Raw genomic sequence first — 15,228 nt, 5'->3', positions numbered from 1 at the left:
GTCTTGAATTTATTATCCAAACATTTCTAGAGGAGAATTCTAATCAGACCATCATTATACTTTAAAAAAATCATCTGTTACCAATTAAGTCCAATTTCTCAGCTTAGAGTTCAAGGTCCTCCAAATTACTGCCTGCCCAAATCTATCTCCCAAATCAATTTTTGTAATATGTACCTGGTACTCCAAAAAAATCTAGAACATAAAATGTTGCCCATATACACCATACCCTCCCCATTTTCACTACCTTATGCTGATATTCATTCTATTTGAAATTTCCTATTTTTCACCTATCGAAATTCCACTCTTCCTTCAAATTAAACTGAAATACTACTTTTTCCATTAAGTTTTTTTCTGATTCCTAACTGTATCATTCGGGATCTAATCAAGAGATAGAAGTCACACTCGTTAGGACAGAGAGAAGGAAATATAAAGGATTGTTAACCAAGTATAAAGTTGGTAACTGCATCACTGAAAGGCAAGAAAAGAACACTGTGACATCGTGCAACTGGTAACTACCAAAAACAGTCACCATCCCTAAAACTAGGGCAACAAAGGAAGAGGGTGGAATTTTTAAAACTTAGAAGCTTAAAGGAACAATTTTTGGAACTGAAACTAAGACCTCTGAAGAAGGGGCACAGACTGTTAAAAAGCATCCCCGAGCTTGGTAGAGGCCCCCAAGGTTTGAGAACCACATCCCTGAGGTAGAGGGTGAATGTTTAGGCTGGTTCTGTAAGTATTAAAGAAACTGCAAACTGGATCCAGTTCCTGCTATAGGAAAAAAACTGATGCAGCCAGGGTGAAAAAGTACTGGTAGGTTGGTGAAAGGAGCATGAAGCCAATAGGAAGTACAAGCGAGGAGTCCAAATGCTGCCCTCCTCCTCCAGCCTGGCAATCTTCCTCTAGGATCCCCTACTGGCAGCAGAGTCTAATAAAGTCCTCAAGAAAAGCAGAAATGTGGTTTGCTGAGTACTAGGCTTGGTCACAAACCAAAGAATAGAAAAGTGGGTTTCAGGCTGAGAAAACTGTTTAGTAACCGGTACATGCTGTTTTTTCTTTTTAAAACTTTTAATAAACATAACTATGCTTACAAAAATACACTCATATTGGGTAACAGAATGCAATAGAAGTTAACTTACCCTACTCAATTTGGACCAAAAACTTAGTATATAGTCTAAGCTTCAAAGAAAAAAAAAAGGTTTAAATTTTGGTTTATCTTTTACCTACTACAAGTGTATATAAAAGATTCTCCATCAAATGCTACTAAAGCAAATGCAACAAGAACCTTAAGAAATTAACCTTTGGTATGTCTCAAAAAAACAACTGTGCTGTGTTTATAAAATTGGTGCCTGAAAACATTGTAATGTTTCAATGCCAGTTTACAAAGTTCAATGTTTTATGTTGAAAAGGGTGGGGAGAGCCTATGTACACATGTGAAAATGTAAAAGCTATCCAATTTAGTTAATATTGTATGCAGATCACAAATCCACACAAACCAAGATTCAGACGATTTCTTGAGTTTGAATTAACACTATCAGCTTGGTTCATCTGCTGAGGTCAACAAGAAAACTGCATACTAAGCGGTTTTTCTGAGTTTTGCAAAAAAGAAAATGAAGTTTCTTCCCCAGCTTTTCAGTCCAGACCTGATACTAAACTAGAGGCAAGGTATTCCTTCCATTGTCAACATTCATAAGGAGACATGTAATGAGGTCTGCTTGGGTTTAATTTTTGTTTTTTAAGACTTTATTTATTAGAAAGGGACAGAGAGAGCAGAGGAGCAGGGGGAGGGAGAAACAGGCTCCCTGCTGAGCAGGGTGCCAGATGTGGGGCTCAATCACAGGACCCTGAGATCATGACCTGAGCAGAAGAAAGAAGAACGACTCTTAACCAAATGACCCACCCAGATGCCCTTGCTTGGGTTTATATTTGTATTACCATTCACATGCAAAATAACTGGCACACTCTTACACCGCCAAAATCTAATGTGATGTCTCCGTACTTGCGATCTCTCTATATCTTCCTCATGAAAGTAATTAGCCTCATTATAGTTGTCAGTGTATCTATATCATACCTCTCCTACAAGCAAAAACTTTTTTTGTTTAGAACATCAGAAACCATGGGGATCCCTGGGTGGCTCAGCGGTTTACCGCCTGCCTTCAGCCCAGGGTGTGATCCTGGAGTCCAGGGATGGAGTTCCACATCGGGCTCCCCGCATGGAGCCTGCTTCTCCCTCTGCCTGTGTCTCTGCCTCTCTCTGTCTTTCTTGAATAAATAAATAAATAAAATCTTTAAAAGAAAAGAAAATAGAAACCAGATATTCTGATCACTACTTTCATCCATTTTTATTTAAAAAGTATGGATAATAGGTATTCTAACATACAGGCAGATTTGCTTTTATGGCAGGAATTACAAAACAGACTACAAAACAGACTAAGAGGGATGCCTGGTTGGCTCAGTAGCTGAGCGTCTACCTTTGGCTCAGGGCGTGATCCCAGAGTCCTGGGCCTATGTCCCTCTCCTCTGTCCCTCTGCCTATGTCCCTGACTCTCTCTGTGTGTGTCTCTCATAAGTAAATAAATAAAATCTTTTTTTTTTTTTTTTTTTTAAGATTTTATTTATTCATGAGAGACACAGAGAGTGAGGCAGAGACACAGGCAGAGGGAGGAGCAGGCTCCATGCAAGGAGCCAGATGCGGGACTCCATCCTGGGTCTCCAGGATCAGGCCCTGGGCTGAAGGCGGCGCTAAATCGCTGAGCCACCCGGGCTGCCCCAAATAAAATCTTAAAAAAAAAAAAAAACAAAAACAGACTAAGAGTGATTCATGAAAAACATTTTAAGAGTTCATAAGAAATTACCGAGCAAACCAAATATTTTAATTTAATAAATCAAAAATATCTACTCAGGGCCTTAATCAGCTATAAATATGTACAATTTCATAACAGAAAAAAATTCAAATAACTTCAAGTCTCTACACAGGTTTTATTGCAAAAGGTGCTTGATCTCGTACTTTATTCAGTGATCTGCAACGACACATACTGATTACAATTAAAATTTAACTGACTTTTATACCATGGCCCCATATTAGCAACCATACTTTTCTGTCTGGACATAAAAACATTCCCGTGCCTTTAAAATCTTTGTTGACTGATAAATTTTATTTATATTCATTTTCACAAATTAAAATTCTCAGTGGTATTTTTTCTAATTTCCTTATTTACTCTTGCTTCTCATCCAATGTACCCCAAGTATTTTTTTTCTAAAATGGGGAGTGTGAGAGAGAGCAGGCATATACTTCCTAATTCATTTCTTCTTTTGGAGATTTTCATTATGTCTTAAGGTTCTCACTCCCAAGTACTAAAATGACTCATTTATAATGTACAGTTAACCTTTCTTTCAACATATTAATGGTTCCCCCTTTCCAAATATTTGTTGCTAACAGCTGAAAGACAGCTTCAAATGAGGCTATTTTATTCATATTTAAAATAAAGTCTAAAAGATGAAATGAAACTGATGAAATAAATGCTATATTTACTTAACAGTTCCTTTCAAATTTAGGACTAAGTACTTTGTACTCTAGGGAAGAAACACTAGATAGGTGCTATAATTTTACCCTTTTGCTGATTTTCCTCCCAAGAGCAGAGAAATACTAAGAGATTTTCACTCCATAGATGAGGGCAAGGAGAAAAGGAAATAAGGAAGAGGAAAAAACAGATGACAAAGACAGAAAAATAAAGACAGATTTGGCAGACAGTCAATTATTTCTTTCATTCTTCTTTCTGCCTTCAAAAGGATAACAAGGCATGTTCCACTTAAAAGTTCCAAAATAAATTTAAGCAGACAAAAGGTGGCTAGAATATTAGCATGGTAATGTAGAAAGAGCAAGTTTTAGAGTCAGAGGATATAAGTTTTAAACTTAAGACTCCAACACTTTCTAACTATATGAACTTACTTGTTTTATTTAACTCAATCAATCCTTTCCAGTCAACTAAGCTCCAGAATAACAAGAACCATGTCTCTTCTGTATACTATTATAAGCCTACTAGCATTTAGCACTATGTCTGGTAAGTAGTGAGGACTTCAGTAAATAACTGTAGAAAAAAATGCATGAATGATCTCATGCAAGTTTCTCCATCTCTTAGTCTGTTTCTTAATGTGTAAATAGGTATAATATTTATTTATTTTATTCATATTTATAAAAGCTCTGCAAAGTATGTAAAGTATCTAGCAGAGCATCTTTTTCCTTTCAACAAATATCTAATTTGGGGGGGACCTGGGGAGCTTAGTCAGTTAAGCATCTGACTCTTGATTTTGGCTCAGGTCATGATCTCAGGATTGTGAGATAGAGCTCCACACTCTCATGGAGCCTGTAGAAGATTTTCTCTCTCCTCTCCCTCTGTCCCTCTCCATCCTTTCTCCCTCTCTTAAAAAAAAAAAAAAAAAAAAATCTAATTTGAAACTCTCTAGGTGATCTGCAATAGCAGAGCATCAATAAATGATAGCCATTAGTTTATCTTCATCTTTTTTTGTTACCTCATATTCATATGGATTATAAATTGTTTGCTTGTGTTCATGCCTGCTTCAAAAGCTTTTAGTAACTCTTTAGTACTTATAGGTTATTGGGAGGATTAAGAAAATACAGGTAAATTACTTGGCAACATGATTAACACATGGTTAGAACTCAATAAATGTTAGTAAACTTCTATTTTTCTTATTAGTTTAAATAGTTTCTAGTGTCTAGTGCCTGATAACACAAAATTTGAAAGGTTTTTGATTCAAACTCAAATGATTGTTATTATTAAAAGAGATCAGGTATAGCACAAATCTGGAAGAAATTACCTAAAATGATACTTCCTCATTCTAATAGTAATTAGAGTAACTAACGGGTTGGAAATCTCACCTTTTCTATTCAACCAAAACTGTTACAATTTCAAATGAGAGGCCAAAACTTAGTGGGGAAAAAAGAACTTCATCCTCTTCCTTCCTTTTTTTTAAAAATAGAGGAATATTAAAAAATAAATAAAATAGATTATTATATTAACATATATAATATTAACACTCAGTGCTAATCCTTCACAAACTGGTAATTAGAACTATTTTTTTTTTAAGATTTTATTTTTCATTTATGAGAGACACACAGAGAGGCAGAGACATAGGCAAAGGGAGAAGCAGGCTCCATGCACGGAGCCCAATGTGGGACTCTATCCTGGAACTCCAGGATCCCACTCTGGGCCAAAGGCAGAGATGCTCAACTGCCGAGCCACCCAGGTGTCCCGGTAATTAGAACTTTAATAAGCCCCTCCAAAAGAGTTTTCTCCCTTTCTCTACTCTATTGGCCCTTCAAATTTTTTTAGAATTAGAGTATTTGTTTTAAAGGTGTGTTAAAAACCTAACTTTTTAAGATTTTATTTATTTATTCATGAGAGACACAGAGATAAAGAGAGAGAGAGGCAGAGACATTGGCAGAGAGAGAAGCAGGCTCCATGCAGGGAGCCTCATGTGGGACTTGATCCCAGGTCTCCAGGATCATGCCCAGGGCCGAAGGCGGTACTAAACTGCTGAGCCACCTGGGCTACCCTTAAAAACCTAACTTAACCATAAAATAGATGTTTATCAAAATTTCCTCATATGTCACTCATTATAAAATTTGCTATATTATTTTCTCTCCAGTCTATCACTATAAATTTTAAGAATGTTTAGGTATACTCTTCAGGCTTTTAAATGGTCATTTTGACTGCAAAAAAATTCAAACTAAAAATCTCAGTAGTTATTTGGAGTTATTCTCCTCAGCAAACAGGTTGCTGTATTTACTTTTACATGAAGTAAATAACTGGCCAAATGGAGTCAAACTGGTTAGATCTAAACATCAGACTCTATGATCAAATAATCAGCCACAGAAAGAAAATCCTCTGGGTATATATGTTGATTTAGGAAATGATTTCAGAAAAGAAAAAAGAAAAAAAGATCTCAGAAACCAGTATGATTTCTGTTAGCAAACAAGGTAGAATTCAGATGAAAATAATTTAGAATGCATTACTTACTTTTGCAAATAACTCTTGTTGCTGTCTTAATAACTCTTCTTCAGGGATGCCAAGGTTTTCCAAACGAGAACTGGCCTTTCTTCTTTTTAATGCTACAGTCTTGCATTCTTGTAAGACTTCCTTTACTTCACTGATATAAGAGCCAAAGCCCAAACTTTCTAGTGCTAGGGAAATGAAAATAGGAAAACATGAAAGAGTGATAAAACTCAGTTTTTCCCCCTTCCATGGAACATTAAGATTTTGTGGGGTTTTTTTTTGGGGGGGGTGCTGTCTTCTAATAATTTTACCTATTTTATTATATTTGCAGAACAATTATCTGAAAGGCTAAATCAAAACATTTTATCAACTTTAATATAAAATTGCAAATTAGGTAAAACTTGAAAACATCGAATAGCACAGGGCTTTACTTTTCCTTTTCTTTCTGACCAATTTTTTAAAAACCAACGCATTTCCTGTGGAAAAAGAAAAGTTCAAAGTAAGAACATGTCCGTTTAGTAAGAAAACATTTTTCCTGTATCACTCATAGTAAATCAAACATCATTAACTCAGTCAATTTTTCAAAGAATACAAAAAAGCTAATATTGGAATCTATTTGTTAATAACATATTTTGTGCCATTTGGCTTAGAAAAAGTAAGCTAGCGACACACGTTCTAAGTTTTAGTAGGATAGTATGAAAGGATAGATAAGTTCTTTTGTATAATATACCAACAGGAAACTATTTTTAGCAAAGACACTCAGACTGCCAAGTCTAAGAAATACTGGTGGAAATAACTTATAAAATTCAACATTTATATTCAGCCAGCAAGTTTCCCTTGAAAATAAAACTTAACAGGAAGCACTATAAAAACACTTCAAGTGATGTGCCAGAAAACTGGGATAAAGGTAGACTCTAAGGATAGAAGCATCAACAAAAAATTCTCTATTTTTTCATATTTAGAAAGAAAATTTTACAATGATGCACTTTCTAAATGCCTTCTGTAACCAAGACAAAGCATTAAGTTTCCTTTTGGCTCACAGTAATTGAAATTATATTTTATAGTTTTCTGTTAACTAATGCCCCAAAAGGCATTTTTGTTTTTTGACCCACTGATGAAATACAGGTTGTAAAAAAACACCTATATTCCATAGTAAATTCATAGTAAATGAATTTAACTTAGTTCATCAGTTCTTATAGTTTTTCGACAATTATGATGAACCAGACTGCCCTCAGTAAAGATGCCCTGAATTCTAACTTCAGTGATTTGCTCTTCAGGGAGAATACCAAATATATCTTTAAAGGTACACATTCCCTCCTGTGTAAGCTGTGGTTTTTAAGACATTTTGAAATGGTTTATAACTTTAATTACTACAAATATTTAGCTGTTTGAATCAACCTTCTTTAGAAATAATCTGATGCCAAAAAGCAGAGTACTATTACTTGAATTTTAATTATATTAACTTACTGCCCCTCTTCACCCACCCAAAACACTTCAGTAATGCATTACTCTGAATTCTAGATATCAAATTAACGACCACTTAATTCTTGGTGGCATAGTGGAAAATTAAGCGAAGATTAGGTAGCCTGCATTTTTTTCTTTGAATTGACAGACTAACTACTAAGTGTCAGTGATAGAAGCCAAAGTTGTTCTTTTATTCTTTTTTAAAGCATGAACATATAGTATATTTTAAGTAATACTGCAGGAGACAATACCAAAAGAAACCAAGAATGGCTTATTATTTCCTCCCACATCCCCAAAAAAGTCTTATTTCCTTAGTGTACACCAAGTTTCTCCAGGATCTAGCCCCACCTATCATGCCAGCTTTATTTCTGCCATTAAATCCCTGCACACTTATGCTAAATCTGACAGCTCAATGTTTCCCAGCAACATCAGTTTCCCACATTCATGCTGATGGTAATGCATTCATGGTTCAAATCAAACTCCATCTTCAAATTAAGCTTGCCTGATTCTCCTAGACAGAAGTAATTTCCCCCTTGTAAAATCAGGTAGGTATCTTAGAATTTGAAATTTGGCTGTCAATATATTCATATAAATTGGATACACTACTTCGTATCTCTAAGCTTCAGTATTCCTTCTCTGAGAACAACATCTATTTCATATCTTCTTAAAACATATGCAGTATAGCGGTATATACTTAGGCAGGGCCTAAGGCTTCCAGAGACTGATCCCAGTTCTGCCTCCTATCAGCTGTGTGACCCTAGATAAGTTCCTTCATCTCTGTGCCCCTAAAACAGGAATAAAAGTACCAATATCTCATCAGATCAGGTTACTGTGAAGAATAAATTAATTAACATAAACAAAGAGCTTAGAACAGAAGATGGCCCATAGAATGAGCAAAATAAAGTACTATATTGATTGTTTTTAGGATTGTAGGAATCAACAAGTAATCTAAGGCATTTAACAGTGTCTGACCCCTAAGATTCGCTTAAATACTTGGACTATGTATTATTCATCTTTATTTTTTTTCTTACATTTAAAAGAGTGCCCTACCAAAAAAATTTTTAGATTTTAAAAAATAAAAGTGCTTTGATAAGTGTACAGGACCGAAATAAATGTATTATCACACTAAATTCAAGTTGAACAAATATATTTGTAATATAAGATTAAATTTATAAAATTAACAAATCAACACAATGGAGACAACTCTTCAAAACATCATGAATTACTAGACTAGCTAGACATAAAAAAAAAATCCAATCCAAACTACCTTTTGCCATGGACGGCTTGAGTGAAAAATTAAAAACAACTCACTTTTAAAAACATCTAAGCTTGAGAATACTGCTTTCAAAAATTTGCAAGTGAATCCAAAGTTAATATTATTTAAAGAGTTGTCATACACAAATCAGTACTCTCAGTAAAATGGCTCAACAGGAAGAGCCATAAACTTAATTTTAAAAACTACATTGACTTTAATCCAAATTTTAAATACACTTTGGCTAACAGCGATAAGTGGTTATAGTATCTTCTAAACAAGGAGATATTTTATATCATTTGCTACCATGTAGTAATAATCATTCCCATTTTATACAAAGGAGAATCTTAAAGGATAAGGGAAATGATTCATAGGCAGGCCATTATTTGCAGTGGTGCAGGTTATTCAGTGCACAACACCACCATATCTAAGGTGGGCCATTCCTACTGTAAACAAAGATTTGTATATTATGGCACTTTACTGGCAGATGGTAGAAAAGGTTTTAAAGGAAAAAATGCCTTTTTCTAGTTTGTGTAAAGAGACTTAATAGACTGGATGGCCTTGATTTTAAGGATCTCAGAGTAAAAGCCAAAAAAGAAAAATAATCTTTAGAAAATCTGTGGGTAAAACACATACATCACTTGCTCCTCAGAGGTCTATATGCTACCCTCTGCCATGTATTTTAAAACTATACACAGAAAATAAATAAATAAATGAATGAATGAATAAATAAATAAATAAATAAAACTATACACAGAAAAGTACATGGTATGTTAGGGGGAAAAAAATACTTGGTACATTTTTCAATTTGAAAGACAGATGTTAACAAAAGAACCACTTTAAAAAAAAATTAAAACATCCCCACAGCAAAAATAATTTTAATATAGCCTGATCTTATTTTAAGAAAGAAGCCTGATATTATCTTATAGTTTTGTTATAACAAGACTTTGTGTGACTTACTTTTGTACTTCAAATGTATAATGCAGGGTTTTCATTAAAAAATTAAAATACTAAAACAGCATTCTCAAATTTTTCTAGTTTCCTTCTGTTTATATGTTAAGGGAAGGGGGAGTGAGGTAGTTCACTTAAATACATTAAGAGGATGATATAGGCCAATGTGACTTCTTGGCTCATTAGCCTGGCAAAGGTTTCTGAAGACCCTTAACCATGTCCTTTCTGGATCACTATTACTGGGAATCCGGGACAAAAATGAGAGACTGATGGCAGAGCAGGAAGCATATATCATCTGTCTTTATATTCTTAGCTGTATCTAACACAGTGCCAAGTACCTAGTAGTATTCAAAAGTAATTACTCGGTGGTAGAAGGAAAATAAATAGATATATCAGTTTTAAGGAAAATGATAAAATCCTAACTTGAAAAGAACTTGATTATGTGATAAATGGTACAATGCTATATACCTCTGTATCCCTCTGGAAAAAATATCAGTATGCATGATTATTTAGGTAATACAATCTCATTCTTATTCTGATTATTATTACAACTTCTCTGCAACCACTCAGATTCTATGATTTAAAAACTACTTCACATCCACTTTCTAAAATAGACTGTGGTTTAGGATTTTGAACAAAGCTACTCAAACTGTGGTTCATGGACTTGTGCCAGAATTGCTTATAATGGTCTGTGATGGCTTAAGTATGGAAATCCAAGTAAGCATTTTGGAACCTTCACAGCAAAACTGTAACTATGTGGGGTGATGGATGTGTTAGCTGACCTTTTTTGTGGTATCATTTCACAGTATATACATATATCAAATCACTATGCTGTACACCTTAACCTTACACAATGTTACGTCAATTATTTCTCAATAAAGCTAGGAAAAAAGGAAACTTCATAGCAACTTGACCGTTATTTTATATCTATTGAATCTAACAACAAAAATTGAACTTTTATTTATGTCTTTTTTAATTTTGTTTTTCTAGTGATTCATTTTTATTATATTTCACAAAAGTACCAGTGTGAGAAGAACTGGAATTTTAAAAAATCCTTCAACATAGATAGCTTGGAGAACACAACTGCTGAAACAGCAAACCTTCAGAGACTTTTTCAAGCTTTCATTACTTTCAGTTACTATTATTATAAATGTGGGGTGGGGGGATGTAGGAGGAGGTTAAAAATGCAAAAAAATAATATCACTTAAAATATCCTTATTTATACTTTGGCTTTACAGATGGCATCATGCTTTAAGATTAAACCTAACAGACATGTTTTAATCAGTACCATTACACATTTAAAAAACTGTTATTTATTACAGCATATCATGGAAGATTCTCAACCTTGATTAATTCTCAATAATTGCAAGTGATACCTGAAACAATTAGGTATTATTTATACATAAAAGAGGAAACCTTTCATAAATGTGCATAAGGCCAAACACTTTGCAGTGTAGAACTTGTCACTCTTAAACTCTCAATGTTAGTTCTTTCCATAATACAACAGAATGTTAAAACTCATTTACAAATATGTGTTCACAGAGGTGTCTGGGAGGCTCAGTCCTTAAGCATCTGACTCTCCATTTTGCGCAGGTCATGATCTCAGGGTCCTGAGATCAAGCCCTGTATCAAGGCTTGAGATTCTCTCTCTCCTCATCTCCCTCTGCTCACTGTCCCCCCCAACCCCCCCAACCTTCTGTGCTCACTCTCTCTCTAAAATAAATAAATAAACCTTAAAAAAGAAAAGAATATGTGTTCAGGGAAACCAGAAATGAAAATAAAAGGAACACCTTTTACAGCTTAGAATTGCTTTGTGTATCTGTGATCCTCATTACCAAGTTCACTTTCTTAAACTCAAAATAAGCATAACATTTAGAAATTTTAAAAAATTTAATGACTTCAAAGATTTATTGGCAAGAAGATTATTTTGACTTTAGTAACTTGCATTTTACAGAACTGCCCAAAATGCTTACTTTGCTCTGACAAGGTAAAGCAAAGTAGCAAGGGAAAAATGACATGTCTTAAAGCAAAATCTAGTTCATTAAACTTACTACTCAAAAATCTGAACTTCAACATGTGAGATTCATACAACTTTATTTTTTTTATTTTTTTTTTAAGATAACCCATCCAGGTTTCTTTTTTTTTTTTTTAATTTTTATTTATTTATGATAGTCACACAGAGAGAGGGAGAGGCAGAGACACAGGCAGAGGGAGAAGCAGGCTCCATGCACTGGGAGCCCGACGTGGGATTCGATCCAGGGTCTCCCGGATCGCACCCTGGGCCAAAGGCAGGCGCCAAACTGCTGCGCCATCCAGGGATCCCTCATACAACTTTAAATGTACTAATTATTCCATTTGGATACATCCTACATACCAAAATAATTAATGCTTACAAAAAGCATAAAAAATGTTGTAACTTCCATGTTTTTGCAAGCTTTCCAGGGTTAATCTGTAAAATACATTTTTAACACTTTTAAAAAATATATATACATTTTTTAAAAATGTAACCACTCAAGACAAAAATTCTTTAAAATGATTACGCAATGTGAGATTAACATAAGATTATAAATGTATAAATTTTATTCCCCTAACTGGAGAAGAATTTGGGGCAAAAATGGTAGGTCCTTTTCTACTTAACAGCAATGTTACCAAAAAAAAAAAAAGGGTAAATTTATAAGACTAAAACAGGTCAATGGATGATTTTTTAAGAAAATTAATCAATCATCCCCAGTACACAAAGGAAAATGAAAATGCTTTCACTGGAACTTTCTGACTCACATCTTAAACTGAATTTAGCATATTCCAAAGTTGAGCTAGTTAGCATACTGCTCACTACAGCTGCACTTTTATTCCATCATGTCAATCAGAAATCTAAATATATCCCAGAAAAGAATAAACTACCCAAGAAGACAGACCGTAATGTGTTATTAGATTTTTGGAATAATCCCCACTTCTGTGTTGTAAACAAATGTTTAAGCACATCCTTTAGAAATCTTGTGCAATTTTCATTAGAAAGGCAATGTTGATAAAAGATTTTTTCTTTTTTACGAGTTGTAAGAGGAAATTACAGCTATCTGTGTTGGATAACCTTATGAAAGACTTATGACAATAGTACACACAATGTAAAAATAAAACACGAAACAAAAAATAGAGAACTTGACTTTCATTGTACTTGCCAGAGTGTTCAGCACACCAAACAAGTAGAAAACACTGGCTTTAAAATCAAACATGGTTTTTCCTAGAGATTTTTTTTTCTCCTCATGTACAGGAATGGAAATGGCAGAGTATACTTAAATCTATCTTCCACACATCATTAAGGACCAAAAATGAATCATTTCTTTTGTCAATACTGATAGTAAAATATTGGAGATGGTAAATACGAGCAGATGTGTTCTCTACTTCAGAATAACAGGAAAGTCACCTCTAAAAAGTTAAATTATAAATTTAAGAATAATTATAAATTTAAAAATTATAAAAAATAAATGCCCACTAATATGATTAAAATTAATCATTTTTTCTGACTTCAAAAGCAATCAAAAAATTTTTAGATTTTAATTGAATTATTATAAAAGGCAAATTACCGCCTCAAATTGAATGCAACTTTCCCATAAGAGCATATGTGCTCTCAAAACATTATGACTAGTAAATATGTCTCCCTAGCCTGAAACAAACCATCAGAATGTGGTCCCCCACGTCCTTACTATTGGACTAAATCCTTTCCAAGATAAGAAAGAGTTGAAACTTCCAAAAATGCTGTTCAATAAAAGCTTAAGTGTATACAGCTAAATGGGAAAGGCAGCAAGAAAGGACAGAGAAATGTTCCATGAAAAATATCTTTTACAACCTTTCAATCCAAGCTTTAAAAATTTATCTCCATAGAGCAAAGCAAGCTACACAAAAGAAAAAAACTACGAAAGAAAGTGAAAAAAGAAGGAAAGAGGAAAGAAGACTTGTTAACATGGTAGGACCACTAAACCATTTTTAAAGCAGAAAACATACTGTCTTTATTCAACATCACCAAACTTTACAACGTTGAACACATTTATGTTAAGAATTCTTTTACTCGTGTGTTCAGAAAATTCATCTTTTCTTCTACATTGCTGAAAAGACCGCATGGGGAAGGGGTGCTGTCTCCACTCATCCTTGGAAGTTCCCGTGTGATTTTTCCTTTTCCAAGGGATAACTCTCTGTGTTCCTTTCTCAGTTGTTGTGATCGAAGGTTCCACTTTAGGCAGACAATTTCTCAGTCGTCACGTCTAGGTTCCACTTTAGGCAGGCATGCAGGCAAAATTCTTGTTGCTTCGGCTTACCTGGCCGTCAACCGAGACAATTAATACTTTATCCCTGGAGGATGTTGGCTGACCTAAACGCTTGCCATCCTTACGTGTATTCGCTGGATGAAAAGCACCACCACGAGAATACTACCCAGGAGTTTCTCAAGGCATCGGCTGCTTCCATGCCCGCGTGGCTTTTTCGTCTGCCAGTACTTATGTAGGGGAGAGGAATGAAGGCTTTGACGTGAATGGGTCCCGCAACTCGCGGGCTGTCCCCGACCCTCGCTTAAACAAAACCCCCACACGTACCACTTACCTTGTATGACATGCTCAGGTGAGATGGTCTTCTTTTCCGACTTGTTGCAAATCTCATTAGCTTCAGAAGATATAAGGTGAATGAATTCAGTGCAGCAGTTCACCACCAGCTCCCGGGCATCGTTGGCCACCCGGACGTTGGGGAGAGTCTCTTTGATCATCTTATTGATAGCAGCTCTAGGTATAGTGAGATCATCATCGTTGCCGGACGAGGAAGCCATCGTAGCTCCCTCTCGCGCGCGCCCCGACTTTTAAAAACTCCCCAGCTCTAGTCCACTATTCCGCGAAGAATTTTCAAAAGGCTGCCCTCAAAAGTGTGATCCCAGGAGCGCGGAGAATGAAGGGGGGTGGGGGTGGGGGTGGGGGGTAGGGAGGAGCCGGTTCGTGAGGGTGGGGAACACCCGTGTGAGAGATTTTTTAGGGCGAGACCGGGAAGGAGGTCGGGGTGCTGAGGATGGTCGGGGCAGCGCTGTCCAGGTCGGAGAGAAAGCCAAGGTGGTCCGGAAATGTGAGCACTGGGGAACCACCTTCGTGTCTCCTCCGAGGAGCGGGCGCTGTCGCCTAACCGGTCCCCAACCGCGCCTGAGGAGAGGCAAGGTCCGGGGCACTGGCCTCACCGCGGTACCGGGCAGCCACCCAGCGGGCTGGGCGCTACAGAGCCGGAGCCCCAGCTGCCGCCGCCGCCAGCAGCCGCTGCCGCCGCCTCAGCCAAACCATCCTTCAGACACCCGCGCCGCCGCCTCACAACATGTCGGCCGCAGCCGCTGCGGGAGCCGTGGCGGCCGCCCGGGAACGAGTACGGACAGAGCCGGGCACGAGGGGAGCGACAGTAGCGGCCGCCGTGGCCGTTTAGCCCGAACGCAGATCGTGGAAGCCGAAGCCGCGGCAACGGTGGTCCCTCCAGAGGCCAAGGAAGAAGGTTTGCTGGAAGCCTCTCCCGACACCCTTTGCGCTACCGGAA

General features: G+C 36.3%; 1 protein-coding gene across 2 annotated transcripts in view; it reads right to left on the bottom strand.

The window, feature by feature from the left end:
• The window catches only part of DR1 (down-regulator of transcription 1), a 23,191-nt gene extending 7,963 nt beyond the window's left edge, over nucleotides 1–15,228 (bottom strand). Inside the window, exons 1-2 of one of the 2 annotated variants that reach the window (XM_077905479.1) lie at nucleotides 14,269–15,228; nucleotides 6,036–6,199 (exon numbers count right to left, since the gene is read on the bottom strand). In XM_077905479.1, coding sequence (XP_077761605.1) covers nucleotides 6,036–6,199; nucleotides 14,269–14,488 — 384 coding nt within the window. In that variant the 5' untranslated portion in view covers nucleotides 14,489–15,228. The remainder of the gene's footprint in view (nucleotides 1–6,035; nucleotides 6,200–14,268) is intronic. The other variant, XM_077905478.1, reaches the window with a different exon arrangement.

The sequence above is a fragment of the Canis aureus genome, chromosome 8 (assembly GCF_053574225.1).
Source record: "Canis aureus isolate CA01 chromosome 8, VMU_Caureus_v.1.0, whole genome shotgun sequence".
Taxonomy (NCBI): Eukaryota; Metazoa; Chordata; class Mammalia; order Carnivora; family Canidae; genus Canis; species Canis aureus.
The sequence above is the reverse complement of the archived record's forward strand: the minus strand, read 5'-3'. Positions and strand labels throughout refer to the sequence as shown.